At 38.5% G+C, this 13,828-nt stretch overlaps 1 protein-coding gene across 3 annotated transcripts in view; it reads right to left on the bottom strand.

The window, feature by feature from the left end:
* Nucleotides 1-12,118, bottom strand: part of MATCAP2 (microtubule associated tyrosine carboxypeptidase 2) — a 47,078-nt gene extending 34,960 nt beyond the window's left edge. The window contains exons 1-2 of one of the 3 annotated variants that reach the window (XM_081800253.1): nt 11,581-12,118; nt 1,337-2,031 (exon numbers count right to left, since the gene is read on the bottom strand). In XM_081800253.1, coding sequence (XP_081656379.1) covers nt 1,337-2,031; nt 11,581-11,605 — 720 coding nt within the window. In that variant the 5' untranslated portion in view covers nt 11,606-12,118. The remainder of the gene's footprint in view (nt 1-1,336; nt 2,032-11,580) is intronic. The other 2 variants (XM_081800254.1, XM_081800255.1) reach the window with 2 other exon arrangements.
* Between the last annotated feature and the right edge of the window lie 1,710 nt (nt 12,119-13,828).

The following is a 13,828-nucleotide window of genomic DNA, read 5'->3' as shown; positions in this document are numbered from 1 at the left end:
CTGGCAGGGGTAAGGACAGGATACCAAATTAAAGAATATTGGTAAGTAAATCTCAGCCATCTCTTTTAGCACTAATGGGTGGAAAAGCAAATAGCATTTTTATAATTATCATAAATTTTAAATGAGTGAAAGCCCTATTCAATCAATTGCAATTTCAAAAAAAAAAAAAATCAGAAAATGACTGCCAAAATAGGAATGAAAACAATAGCTGACCTTTTTATTACTGTTTAGCACAATCTCACCACATTTAAATAAAAAGTGAATACCCATTAAAAATCCAGAGAAGCAGATGAAAAGGTTTCTTCTAACAAAGGAAAATAAATAGGAAGACCAAAATTATTGTAATCCTAAAATAAGCTTTACATAATGGCTTCAAAAGACTGGTCAGATTTTATGTCATTTATAACAACAAAAAATCTGCTGGCCACAATTCCAAGGAACTGTATTGTGGAAAAATGCTAAAATAGGGCACACACCACAGGCAAATGGAACCATGCAGTTTTACCTAGCCTACAAACAGATTTTCGATCACTTACAAAGCCAAGTTGAACTTCATGTATTATAAAAATGTGTAGAAAGTTAACTGAACAAAATGTAGTCTACCTATATGATCTCAACACTACACCCTTCAGCCAATTTCCCCTCACTAATTTAAATGGATTTCAAAGTTTATTAAGCCTTGTAATACACAAAACTATGTGCTAAGTGTCTACATTGAGCAATTTGGAAAGTGTTGTTCATAGCATTTACATCATGATTTGCTAACCTTGGAAATAATTTTTAAAACTCCATTATCTTCTTCTTTAAATGAGTGCTGAAATATTTATTTGATGATGATAAATAATTTCAGTAAAGCATTAAAAAGTTCATGGGCAAGTATTAAACCTAGCTCCCCAAAATGCCTATGGAGGCTAAGTAAGGTGGAAATGTAATACAACAGGGGAACCAATGTATGATCCACCTGGGGCATACTCAAATAGAAAACACAAACACAGTGTGAGCTACGCAACACTCATCTGTGGGTTGGCTAATGGGCTACAAGTATGTAACTCCCAAATGAAAGTCTGGAACCAGAATCTGAAGCTTTTTCCAAATATAGATGCTTCTTATCACAAAGTCTAACAGATTCTTCATAGATTCTGACTAGTGCAAAATACTTTACATACAGACTATGGCACTCACCTGGAGATTTCTTGTCACATATTTACGTGTCCTGGACGGGAGTTAACATATAAATAACCGAAATATTTTTTAAAGTCTTTTTCTTTTTATAAGATTGCAAGTAATTGCTTTAGTTACATAAAAATGAAATGCCACTACTGAAGTAGTGTTTTACCTGTTTAAGAAATCGGTCAGATGCATTGCTGTGTTTGGCTAACACACTTGGCAGAGATGGGTTTGCATATTCAAACTGAGGATTGTAGGTATAGTCAGATTTGAAGAATCTCAGTTTCTCTTTCTCCAGGTTGGTGGGCTTTATAGCAGTCAGTATACAAAATTTCTTCCCAGAAAAGTCATCTCCTTTTTCAAAACTTCTAGACAACTGAGGCTGCAGCTTTGGCTTTGGCAGAGCAGAGAAATGGCGTCGCTTTACCTTGTTTTTGGGTTTAGGTGGCAGTACTATGCTGTTCCCTGTAACAGAGATATCATGTGTAAACTTTATGGGACTCGACACTGAACTAGTGACAAAAACACCAGGCTGCCTTTTTAGGCAGTACCAAGTACCACTGCTCATCACAGGCACTGGGACTTTCATCTTGCGAAGATCTTTACTACGAGAAGAGCTAGGAGATTTGCTGGGTTTTCTACATCTTTTGGAGTAGGTGGAAGAAGACTGTTTTTGTGAATAATGCTTTTTCTCCTCTTTGCTCTGTAGTAGGACATTGTAACTACTGGTTCCAGTTGTGAAAATGTCCTTTAGTATCCCAGAAGATAAATGTGAAATGCTTCTTTTGCTGTCAATGATCAATGACTCTTCTGCATTTAGAACAGACTTCTTCGCAAGTTCTTGCTCAGGCCAGTGAAGCTTTTCTGTGTTAATAAACAAAATCAAAACAAAAGAAATAACAAAGATACCAGATGAAGCAAATTGCTTATTATACAAAAAGTATTCTGAAGGTTCTGTAAACTTTATAATTTTGCAACAATCTTTAGAAAAGACATTTTAAATATTAAAAAATGTTACTAAACTTTGGTCAGGCTAGACAGTGTCACTTCTATACAAGCATATATATGCTAAATTATAAAAATTATCAGCTTCAAACTATTTAGATGATCAAAGTTTAATATCAGTGTGAGGTAATACACATAAATAATCTGAATAGTCAACTCTACCAAAGAATATGATTTCACAGAAAAGATATAATTTTCAATAGTATCACCAATATCAAAGTAAAATCCAAGGCATTTTCAAAGCCAACACAATCTTGAAATTGGATGCTATAAATAAAGATAGCCATCAGCAAAAGGAGGACACTGCCTTATTTATCTCAAAAATCATTTTTTAAAATTAAATAGATGATATGTGTATGTTAAAGCATGTTTTAGTAATGTCATTCAATTGGTTGATTTTCTTAATTCTAGGCTACAGGTTAATATGAAAGAAAATTAAGATTTTTTTCTTGCCAAGTCTGAAAAAAATTGTAATTACTATTACATAGACATTAGAATATCATATGGTAAATGAAGGAGAGGTCAGCTTTGCCTTTAGATTTCACAAGGGCTTTAAAGAGGTACAAATCACTTGATATACTGATGTTCATGCACTGCTTTAAATCTGTGTTGACTTGCATTCTTTCATTCCACAAACATATGGAATACTACTAACTAGATACATGGCTATGAGAAACATCTTTATAAATCCATTGTTCCTGCCTTCAACCAGCTTCTAATCTGGTTCTGAAGGCAAATCTGAAGATTTGAATAATAATACATGGTAGTGTAAGTTTAAATGTGAAAACCAGAAAATACAGACAATAACCTAGAAATCAGAGCAGGAAGAAAGCAATGTGATGAAAACAGATGAGACTGCGCCTAGACCTTAAAGAACTTTCATATTTAATTCTAAACCAACAAAGTAAGTTTGTCTTAAATCCTACTTACCAAAACTAGATTCCAGGCCAACTCCTATCTACAAATCTGACCTCTGGCCAAGCCTGCTTATAAACCTCTCCTCCAAATTACATATGATTCTCTGCAAGTGATATCTAATTCTCTCAACCAGTTCACTTTTCCAAGTCTCAATGGACCCTAATGCCTCCAGCCCCAACCTTTGACTCCTATTATGGAAGCATTTTCAATGCTAGCCAACTTGGACAGATGCCTGCCTTGCCAAGAAACACAATTTATTTCAATTTTCTGAAAACTTTATCCACATACATCTGTCATTCACTCATTTAAGATTAGACATTCAGGAATCCTTTCTATAATAACCAGTGGTTAGTAATGATGATGATGATGATGATAATAATAATAATGACAGACACCATTTGTTGACAAATTTATGTGAGTTTGGGATTTCACAGAAAACTACATGTTATAGCACTTACTCTCAGAAATGTTAAATAATTTGCTCAAGGTTATATGACAATAAAGTAATAAACTGCAAACGGATTTGAATGCAGGTATATGTGCTTACAGAGTCCATGCTTGTTGTATTATATATGGCCATTCATTCAATTATCAGCACATATTCAATATTAAGTCTGCTATATGCACAGCACTGCACCTTTTCTTCCTCTGTACATAACATAGACCCTAATAAGACATGGTAATCTGAATAACTGATGTACTAAGATAGGTACCAGAACTGTGTTTTATTCATTTCTTCCAACATCTAGCATGATCTGATAGACATTCAATAAATGTACACTGAATGAATGAATGAATGAATGAATGGCAGGACCCTAAACATGTCACTCTCCAACCATTCAAGATAAACAGGTATCTGTAGTTCTGGAACCATTCTACAGTTCTAGGAGATAACTGCAGAAGTGAAAATATAACAGAGGAAAAACCCTGGGCCAGTGGTTCTCAACCAGAGGCAGTTGTGTCCCCCAGGGGACATATGGCAGTGTCTGGAGACATTCTGGTTGTCACAACGAGGGAGGGGTACTACTGGCATCTTGTGGGTAGAGGCCAAGGATGATGCTAAATATCTGTCAATGCACAGAACAGACTTCTATGACAAAAATATCCATCCCAAAATAGTGCTATGATAAAGAAACCCTGCCCTAAACATAAGTTTTTAAAGCTTAGAAGTCATAGGGTTTAGGGTAAAGACCTGGTAAAGTCTTACCGGATCAAAAATGAATAATAATCCAAATATGTAAGTACTTAAAAGTCCTTCCAGTTAACATTTTCTGGCCAACATGTTAAACTTGAATTCTGGTGTCTTAAAGATAACATAAAAGCATAAGTCTGCAAGGGCTAAATGTCTACTACATGTACAAGCTCAGAGGTAGGAGCTAGACTGCACAGGGTCAAGTTGAAGGTTGATTACACAAAGAAGCCATTCAATAAATGGGAAAAAAAATAGCCAAAAATAAACAGAACAAATAAAACTTTCATTACGGGCTGGCAGGTCTCAGTTCTTCAGGGGTTTCAGACTTAAGTGTTGCCAAATGATAGTCCAAATTGGGCAGGCTGGGCAAACATAGGCTAAGGAACACCAGAACCCAGGCTATATAGCTCAATGCCCATGAACAATGTCAGTTTCCCTAAAAAGACACAACTTTACAAGACAAGAGGTGACTAGGAAGGGAAGACTGAAATGGACACTAAAAGGGAAAGAACAAGAAACCTGAGATAATAAGGGTATCGCAAACTTAGAAAAGTCAGGTGAGGAGTAGGCACAGCCAGGAAGGTAAAGGGAGGTAATCAGGTTCTTTTCTCATTTGGGCTTCATGATAAAAATGGAGAAAGTTAAACCAAATTAAAATCAGTGAATAAAACTATTCTAAAGAATTCCTAAATTTTGATGGCTTATTACATGATATTTTGTTGATTTTTTAAAAAATGAATATTCAGTGTAAAAATGCTTTCTTTGGTTCCTAAGACTTAGTGGCTCTATGACCACAGAGCTGAACTCAAGAGTTCTTTTGTTTTGTCATAAAGCATCAGTGACCTCTAAATTCAGAATTTTCTTTCATTTCAAACAACCTATACACTTCAGGACACTTAATGAAAGTCCTAAACCATCTGCCAAATCCCTCAATGGGGAGTGGGGGATGGGAGAGAGGTGACAGTGTGTGTAGGGCAAAACTCTTTCCCCCCAGGAGTCACAGAATTTCAGCTCACTTGCTAATTATCTACCTGAGAGGTTTAGCATCAGTCCTTTTTAAGCTCATCTGCTGATGAGTAAGGTTTGGGAGTGCCAATGGTGTATTTATTTAATAAAACACCAATCCTGCCAAATGCTGATCTCCCACGAAGTTCATAAAAGTGGGACAGGTGATTGAATAAATTAATTTCTCAGAGTCACACTGATCTTATTTCAGTTGCATTAAAATGTACTATTAGAGAATCTAAAGGTTGTTTTTGTAATTTTAACTATTGTCTTCTTTAAGAAAAAAATGACTTTTTAATGTAATGTATGGTGATTAACAATAAAAAAATTTAAAAGGAAAAAATGACTTTTAAACATGCATAAAAACATAATAAAAGGCCTATAAGAAGATTTCATTGAAGAACATCCTATTCTTTTTCCTGAAAAATCAAAACTTATTAAAAGTATATGCAGGCTTCTTTGGGGGAAATGTACTCATTTTCTCTCAGAAAAATAATAAGGCAATCAATCCTACTTTCTTATATTAAAAGTCACTATGTATGGGCGCCTGGGTGGCTTCGTCGTTAAGTGTCTGCCTTTGGCTCAGGTCATGATCCTAGAGTCCTGGGAATGAGCCCCACATTGGGCTCCCTGCTCCACGGGAGGCCTGCTTTTCCCTCTCCCACTCCCCCTGCTTGTGTTCCCTCTCTCGCTGTGTCTCTCTCTGTATAAAAGTCACTACGTAATTTGACATTTTAGCCATCAGCAATCTACTTCACTATAACCTTAAACAAAAATAATTTGTTGATCAAAGAAATCACTCACCGCAACCTGATTACCTTATTGAAGGAAAAACCTGGAAATAATAGTACATTAAAATTGACACTCGGGGCGCCTGGGTGGCTCAGTTGGTTAAGCGACTGCCTTGGGCTCAGGTCATGATCCTGGAGTCACTGGATCGAGTCCCGCATCGGGCTCCCTGCTCAGCGGGGAGTCTGCTTCTCCCTCTGACCCTCCTCCCTCTCATGCTCTCTGTATCTCATTCTCTGTCTCAAATAAATAAATAAAATCTTTAAAAAAAAAAAACTGATACTCAGTATATTCACAAGTAGGTGAATATACTGAAATTACCAACACAATGAAAGCTTAATTTGTATCTAGAACAGGAGAAAAGGATACCAGGATTCTTGGCTTCTATTCCCAGTTCTTTCAATGACCTCTCTGTAATATTAGCCTAATCATTAAACCCATCAGTGCCTCATGTTCCTCATCTAAAGGAATGGGAAAGAGAGGAACTCACTAAACTTCGTTTTTCACAACTGTAAAGAGGTGAGGTTTCACAGTAATTATGGCTGAAAGGAAGATTAGATCACCAGAAACAAAGCCTGCTGGAAAATACCATTCAACCAATTCTGACCCACAAAATGGCAATTTCATACAGTTCACTATATTGATGAAACCTGAGAACCTGGCATAATTTATGTAACAAGACGATAGGTTACTTGATTACAAACAGAAGGCAAAACAAAACAATATAGCCCGAAACAAAATTAACATTTTATCAAGTACTTCTTCATCACTTAAAACTCAAATGATATAACATCAAAAGAGTACATGCTGTACAATTTCATTTTTACGTAGTTCAAAAACAGGCAAAACTAATTTATGGTATTAGAAATCAGAATAGTGGTTACCACTGAGGGATGGGTTATAACCTAGGAAGAGGCATCAGGGTACTGGGTGCTAGAAATGTTCTATATCTTCATCTAGGCAGTGGTTACATATGCACAAATTCATTGGGCTATACATTTAAGACTTGTGAACTATACTGAATATGAGTTATACCTTAACCTTTTAAATGGTATATGAAAAAAATCAGTATCTTTGAAAACATATTTATTGCCCAATTTGTCTGCATTATAACAGATAACCTACTAATTTTAGTATCTCTAAATTCAACAGAACCCAATATAGTTTCCCAATCGTAAGTTAAAAAAAAGAGAGAGAGATGAAAAGGCACTGCTCATGTCACTCAGGAACTGAGAAAGTCAACTTTACTTCAGGATTCCCAAAAATGTCACACTCCCAGTTAGGAGCACTTCAGTGTTACTCAACAAGTAACAATGATTATAAGGTGACACTGTCATTTTTTGGTCAGAAACTGTTGTGTTATTATTTTACAGTTAGAAATATGCAGGGTATTCTATAATGCCACTCTAAACACCATCTCAAATAACAATGAACATGCCAGAAAACAACCTTCCCCATGGCTTTCCACTTAGGATGAAGACAAAACTCCTAACCATGGCATGTGAAGTCATTCATGGTCAGGTCACTCTGCCTCTCTGGCCTCCATGCACCATGTTCCCATTAGTCAGTCCACTCTAGTACCTTCCTTTCATTCTGTTAACCCCTCACACTCACCATTCTCTCTCCAGACACAACACCTCCTCATACACTGTCCCCTATATTTGGAGAGCCCTTCCTCCCCTGTGTTAGATTCTCACTCACCCTTCAGTTCAAGTATCACTTGTCCAGGACAACTTCCCCAGAAGGTTCTATGAAGCACCTGTCACAGTTGCAGTTTTACATTGGTTTGTATGATGGCCTACTCCAATACTGAAATTGTCTCTTCATGGCATACACCTGTTTGTTTTTGCTGGCTCACTGCCTTGCTTATGAAAGGATGGCCAGAGATGTAGCCAAGGGAAGGTAATATTTGAGAGGAAGGAAAGGATACAGGATTTGAATGCCTGAAGGTTGAAAAAAAGAGTCATACCAAAATGGCATAAAAAAAATGAAACAGTGATGTTGAAGACAAGTTTTTTTTTTTTTTAAAGATTTATTTATTTATTTGAGAGAGCGAGAATGAGAGAGAGTACATGAGAGGGGGGAGGGTCAGAGGGAGAAGCAGGCTCCTCGCTGAGCAGGGAGCCCGATGCAGGACTCGATCCAGTGACTCCAGGATCATGACCTGAGCCGAAGGCAGTTGCTTTAACCAACTGAGCCACCCAGGCGCCCGAAGACAAGTTTTAATGGCAGGTACCTACTGCTATAACACAAACAGGAGCTATGGGCCTAAGTGTATTCATCCCATATGGCCAAACAGTGGCCTTAAAATGACTTTTGTCTCCAGTTATTTTTAAACATTCACTTTTGTTACAAAGGAGCTTCGTTTCCAGATGACTCGTTAATCATTTCTTTTCATTAATCACTTATAGCCCATACAAAATATGGGCAGTAGGAAATCAAAAATTAACATAATCAATACGGCTTCTGAAGCTTTTTGTTACTCATTGAATGAGCTAGAGGTCTTCTATCTTGAAAATTTTATAATCAAGTAAAGTACGATTTTTCCAGGCAAAACTTATTGACAGCTTGCTTGTGATAAAAACTTAAAAAAGAACAACCTGAGTAAACTATCAGATAATATACCACTGATGTTAATTAAATGAGATCTTCATGTTGAACTTTGTGGCTTAAATCAACATATAGTCATTGTTAATAGTGTTCTGCCTTTCCTAGTGGTTGAAAACATGGGCTTTGGAATGGAACTTCCCCAATCTGAATCTTGGCTATTTATTAGTAGCTGTGACCGTGACCAAGTTAACTTCTTTGTGCTGCAGTTTCCTTATCTGTAAATGGGGTAATACTACTACATATTTCATAGTATTGGTGTGAAGATTGAAAATGTTAATGTATATGAAGTGCTAAGAACAGTGCCAGCCTGTAGTAAGCAGCCTGTGTTAACTACCAGTATTGTTAAATTCAATATTATATTCAGCTCCTACAGAAATACTCCATGGGATAATATAAATGGGAAAGTATTTAGAATCATTACATTTGGACTTCCAAGGTAAATTTAACAGTAATTGCATCTACATTCTAGAATCAACATTTTAGTGGCTTTAGTATAATAAACTATGTTTCAAAAGGTATGAGAAGGCAAAAACTTTTCTGGGGCGCCTGGATGGCTCAGTTGGTTAAGCGACTGCCTTCGGCTCAGGTCATGATCCTGGAGTCCCGGGATCGAGTCCCACATCGGGCTCCCTGCTCGGCAGGGGGTCTGCTTCTCCCTCTGACCCTCCCCCCTCTCATGTGCCCTCTCTCATTCTCTCTCTCAAATAAATAAATAAAGTCTTTAAAAAAAAAAAAACTTTTCTGATTTGATTCCATTTCAAACAGTATACATAGCATAGACATCTTATTTTACTTCCCCAGTCAGTTCTACCAGGACATTATATTTAGATTATATTAAATTATGACTAATAAGTCAAAAGAAAGATATTATACAGAAAGAGATTTCAGAAATATTTAATTGCTTCACTCCTGACATTAGAAACCACCAGAAGAACATGGGCTTCTTAGGTATCAATGAGTAGTGAGAAGATAGCAAGGGAAAAGGGGGGCATGTTTTCAGCTATACTCTCTTCATAAGTTTCTAGCTGTCCAAATGGGTTTTCTAGTATGTTAGTGAAACTGCTTGTCATAGGGTTCTGAAACTACCATTTTAACTAGTCAAGTACTATATAAAAGAAATAAACTATTTTGAAAAATCACCTGATAAATTATTTTTAAAAGGGCTGTAAATTTGATGCTCTAGCTGCCTCAAATAGCTGTTTTAATTCTTACTGAACTATAGAAACTCACTGCAAAATTATCTATCTCAGGGTATGCAACATGCAGAGTTGGAGTGATTTTTGCTGCTGAATTACAGAAATGGAGTTGAGACAAGAGGAGAGAGTCTACTGTTTCATAAAGCATCTCTCTTTAACTTCCACCTCCACCTACTGAAAAGGCGATCCACTTTCTGTTGCTGACTGGTTGGTCAGAATACCCACTTTCTAATACTATTATCATAATCGTATTCTCTCTCTACAATGATTGTTTTGTTTTGGGGAAATTATTTTAATTGATATTATTCTAAATCGTTGTCTAAAAACCTTCACTTTGACGGAATCAAACTATATTTTTCTCCAAGGCAGTGGTTTTTAGATGGGGAGGGGAGTTATTTTGCCCTCTAGGGAACACTTGACAATGTCTGGTGACATTTTGGTCGTCACAACTGTGTAAGTGGGGGGGTGCTAATGGCATCTAGTGAGTAGAGGCCAGGAGTACTGTTAAACATTCTACAATGCATAGGACAGCCCTCCACAGCAAAGAATTATCCATTAATTCAATGTTAATAGTGCAAAGCTGCTCCAAAACAAAAAGAAGGTATGGTATTTTTGAGTAACTTTTTCAAATTTTTCACTGTAATTTAAGATGAAAAAATAGTGTCCACACCAAATTACATTTTAAAAAACTAATGCTAATTTAAGTTGCTTAGATCTTGTGCTTCCTGTCAACATAAATCATAAGTACAGTATCAGCTCCCTATTTTAAAAAACCGAACATGAAGTAAAACACCATAAAATTAAGACCACAAGTATTTTCACTGGAAAGGAATTCAGTTTAGAATTTAAAAACCGATAGGAAAAAAAATGGTCTGTTTGGTACTGCAATGCCTGATACTAAAAAATTCCAGTCTTATTTTGACACTAGCTTCAGGATTAGGCATTTCCCTTTACTCTGTTGTTCTTCATCATGATACTGGACTACCATGGACCCTGTCTTGCAGAAATGTTATACAGAATTGAATGCCGGGATAATGGCCAAGAAAAGCCTTCTAATATGTAATATAATATTTAAATGGTAAACATCCATACTTTTTTTTAAATAAAAGGCAAGTAAACTTTCTGACCTGGGGTCTGAACACCCATTTCTTCAGGTTGGTATAATACATACTATAGAGTGACCTACTAATAATACAAACTGAAAACGTTCTCACTGACTTAAGAATTAAAGCATAGAGAGAAATAAACACTGTGTAAACACTCATATACAGGAATGTGTTCTTTTGCTTAGCTCTGATTTTTCTGAACATTCTAGAAAATTAGACGCCAGTACCGTATAGCACCTAATACGCTTTGAAATGAAATGTTTAGACAGCACATTTGTAGGGCCAGTAATGTGTATATCATAATTTACTTCCATAGGTTCCATGGCACGTGCTTACTGATAATAAGCGACAAAAGGAAAAGGGACCGTTTTTTCTGTCTTCCCTCCGCGCATTTTCTCTGAGCACCGCCAGCGCGCCGCGCACTGTTCCCGGCGCCAGGTTGAGCGTCCGCGCCCCGCGCGGAACCCACATCCTACCGTTACCTCGGCCTCTGGGCGGTTGGGGCCCCGAGTCGCCCCACACCCGCCGCCAGCGGCCGGCAGGACGCTGGCCGCCCCTGCCAACCCAGGGGCCAGCCTTCCCCGGCACTCACCCGTCACGCGAATGGACTCCAGCATCGTCCCGCCGAGGCCGCGGGCGGCTGGCTGGCTCCACGGGCGCGGGGGGCGAGGACCAGCGGGAACCGACCGGACCTCCTCTAGCCCAGAAGGCCCGGGCCTCAAAGGCGGGTCGCGGCGGGAGGCTGTTCTCCGCGACCTGGGGCAGGATAAAGCGGGTAAGGACAGACGAAGAACGTTCGGACACGGCTGTGAGAACCGTTCCCTCCAGCCCGCAGGTGCCGGAAGGTACACACACCGACTCTACAGTAGGCAGCTGCGCTTAGAACCAGCCGCCGTGACGTTGCCGCTCCTCCGTTGCTAGGAAACGCTCCTCGCCGTCCTCGTGCGCTGCGCTTCACAGAGCCTGCGCGCCGCTTGGGGCGCTAGCGCTCCGGCGGCTACACTCGAAAGGACGTGAGAGAAGGGAAGGAAACTACAACTCCCGGCGTACACAGCGTAGGCCCGTGTCTCCGGGGTCTGTGTGGGCTGGGCCCAGGGAGAGGCTTGGGTCTCCGGCCACTGGTATACACGCATCTTGTCTGATAATTCCTATAGACGTTTGTGCCTTGTTCAAGACGGCTGAACACTGCGGGAACTTCACAAGAGAGGGGCGGTGTGACATAACCGCTCCAGCTGTGAATTGCAAAGCCAATCTTCTCCGTCCTTTAGTTAAGTTAAAAGGTTAGGAAAAGCTAAAACAACTTTAGGTTGAAAGGTGTTAATGAGCATCTTTATTATTTGAGGAAGCTCAAATACATTTACCAGTTGAGTATTCCAGCTTAATATCTTTAATAAAATACAAATTTTATTTTTTTTAAGATTTTATTTATTTATTTGGGAGAGAGAGAGAGCACAGAGGGAGAATGAGAGGGAGCCCCACGCAGGCTTGATCCCAGCAGTCTGGGATCATGACCTGAGCGGAAGGCAAGCGCTTGACCGACTGAGCCACGCAGGCGCCCTTAAAATACACATTTTAATTTATGATTGTGCAATTGATACCACTGGATGTTGTCTTCAGCTTGTTATTCCGTGGAAAATGTAGAGACATTCAACATTTTTTGAGAGCCTGATGTGTGCAAGGTTCTGAGACCGGCCTGGAGGAAATAAGGTAAGAACTAAGTCTCCCCAAGCTTACAGTTTAGGATGAGCTCATAAGATAGTGTTGTCATTGTCAAATTTCTGAGCCACATTTTCTCTTTACCCTTCCTCAAGATTGAGACAGGACACAGAAATCATTGAAATATGTTTTAAAAACTCAGGAACAAAAGTTATGTTAACATCATAATCTAGGAATGACAGAAAATGTGTGAGAATTTGTAACTTTTTGATCAGTTAGGAGGGAAGAGTGGAAATTTAACTATCACAAATAGTAGAAAACCTTACATCGTATTCTGTCTGAAAATCCTGTCAATACTATCTTCAAAATATATCCAGAATCCAGCCACTTCTCACTATCACCACTGCCACCATCCTGTTTCAAGCCACCATCTCTTGTTGGCTTATAGCTATAGCCTAAATGATCTCCGTATTTCCACCCTTGCCCTCTTCACTTTATTCTCAAAATTCAGTCGCCAGTGTGATCCTGTTAAAAAGTCAGATGTCACTCTTCTGTGCAGAACACTTCAATGGCTTCCATTCTTACCTATGAGGTCCTTTATGACCTAGCCTCCTGTCATCCCTTTGATCTCATTTACCCCCACTCTCTGCCTTGGTCTCTTCCAGACACATTGGCCTCCTTGATACTTCTCAACTATGCCAAGCACTGGTTCACTTCAAGGCCTTTGTAAGTTGGGATTCCCCCTGCCTGGAATGCTCTTCCCCCCAGAGAGCCAAAGGACTAGCTCCTTCACCTCTTTCAGGATTTAATCCAAATGTCACTTCTCAGTGAGGCCTTTCCTGGCCACTCAATTTAAAATTCTACTTCTTTCTCAGATTTCCTACCCTACTTCTCTGTTTCATTTTTTCCCCCTTAGTACTGAACACTAATTTATCAAATATTTTACTGATTTGTCTCCATCCTTAGAATAAAATCTCCATAAGTGAAGTGATTTTTGCTTGTTCACTGCTATATTCCCAACATCTAGAATAGAGCCTGGCACACAGTAGGTACTCAATAAACATTTGTAAATTAATGAATAAGTAGACAGTAGAAAGTATGCATTTTCAATGATAACTCAAAGAAAATAGAATGATATAAAATGCCCATGTAAAGAAGGAATCTTCAGGTTAGAGCACTTGATA

This window comes from Leptonychotes weddellii, chromosome 12, assembly GCF_054177405.1.
Source record: "Leptonychotes weddellii isolate Sample4059 chromosome 12, ASM5417740v2, whole genome shotgun sequence".
Classification (NCBI taxonomy): Eukaryota; Metazoa; Chordata; class Mammalia; order Carnivora; family Phocidae; genus Leptonychotes; species Leptonychotes weddellii.
This window is presented reverse-complemented; position numbering and strand designations above follow the sequence as displayed.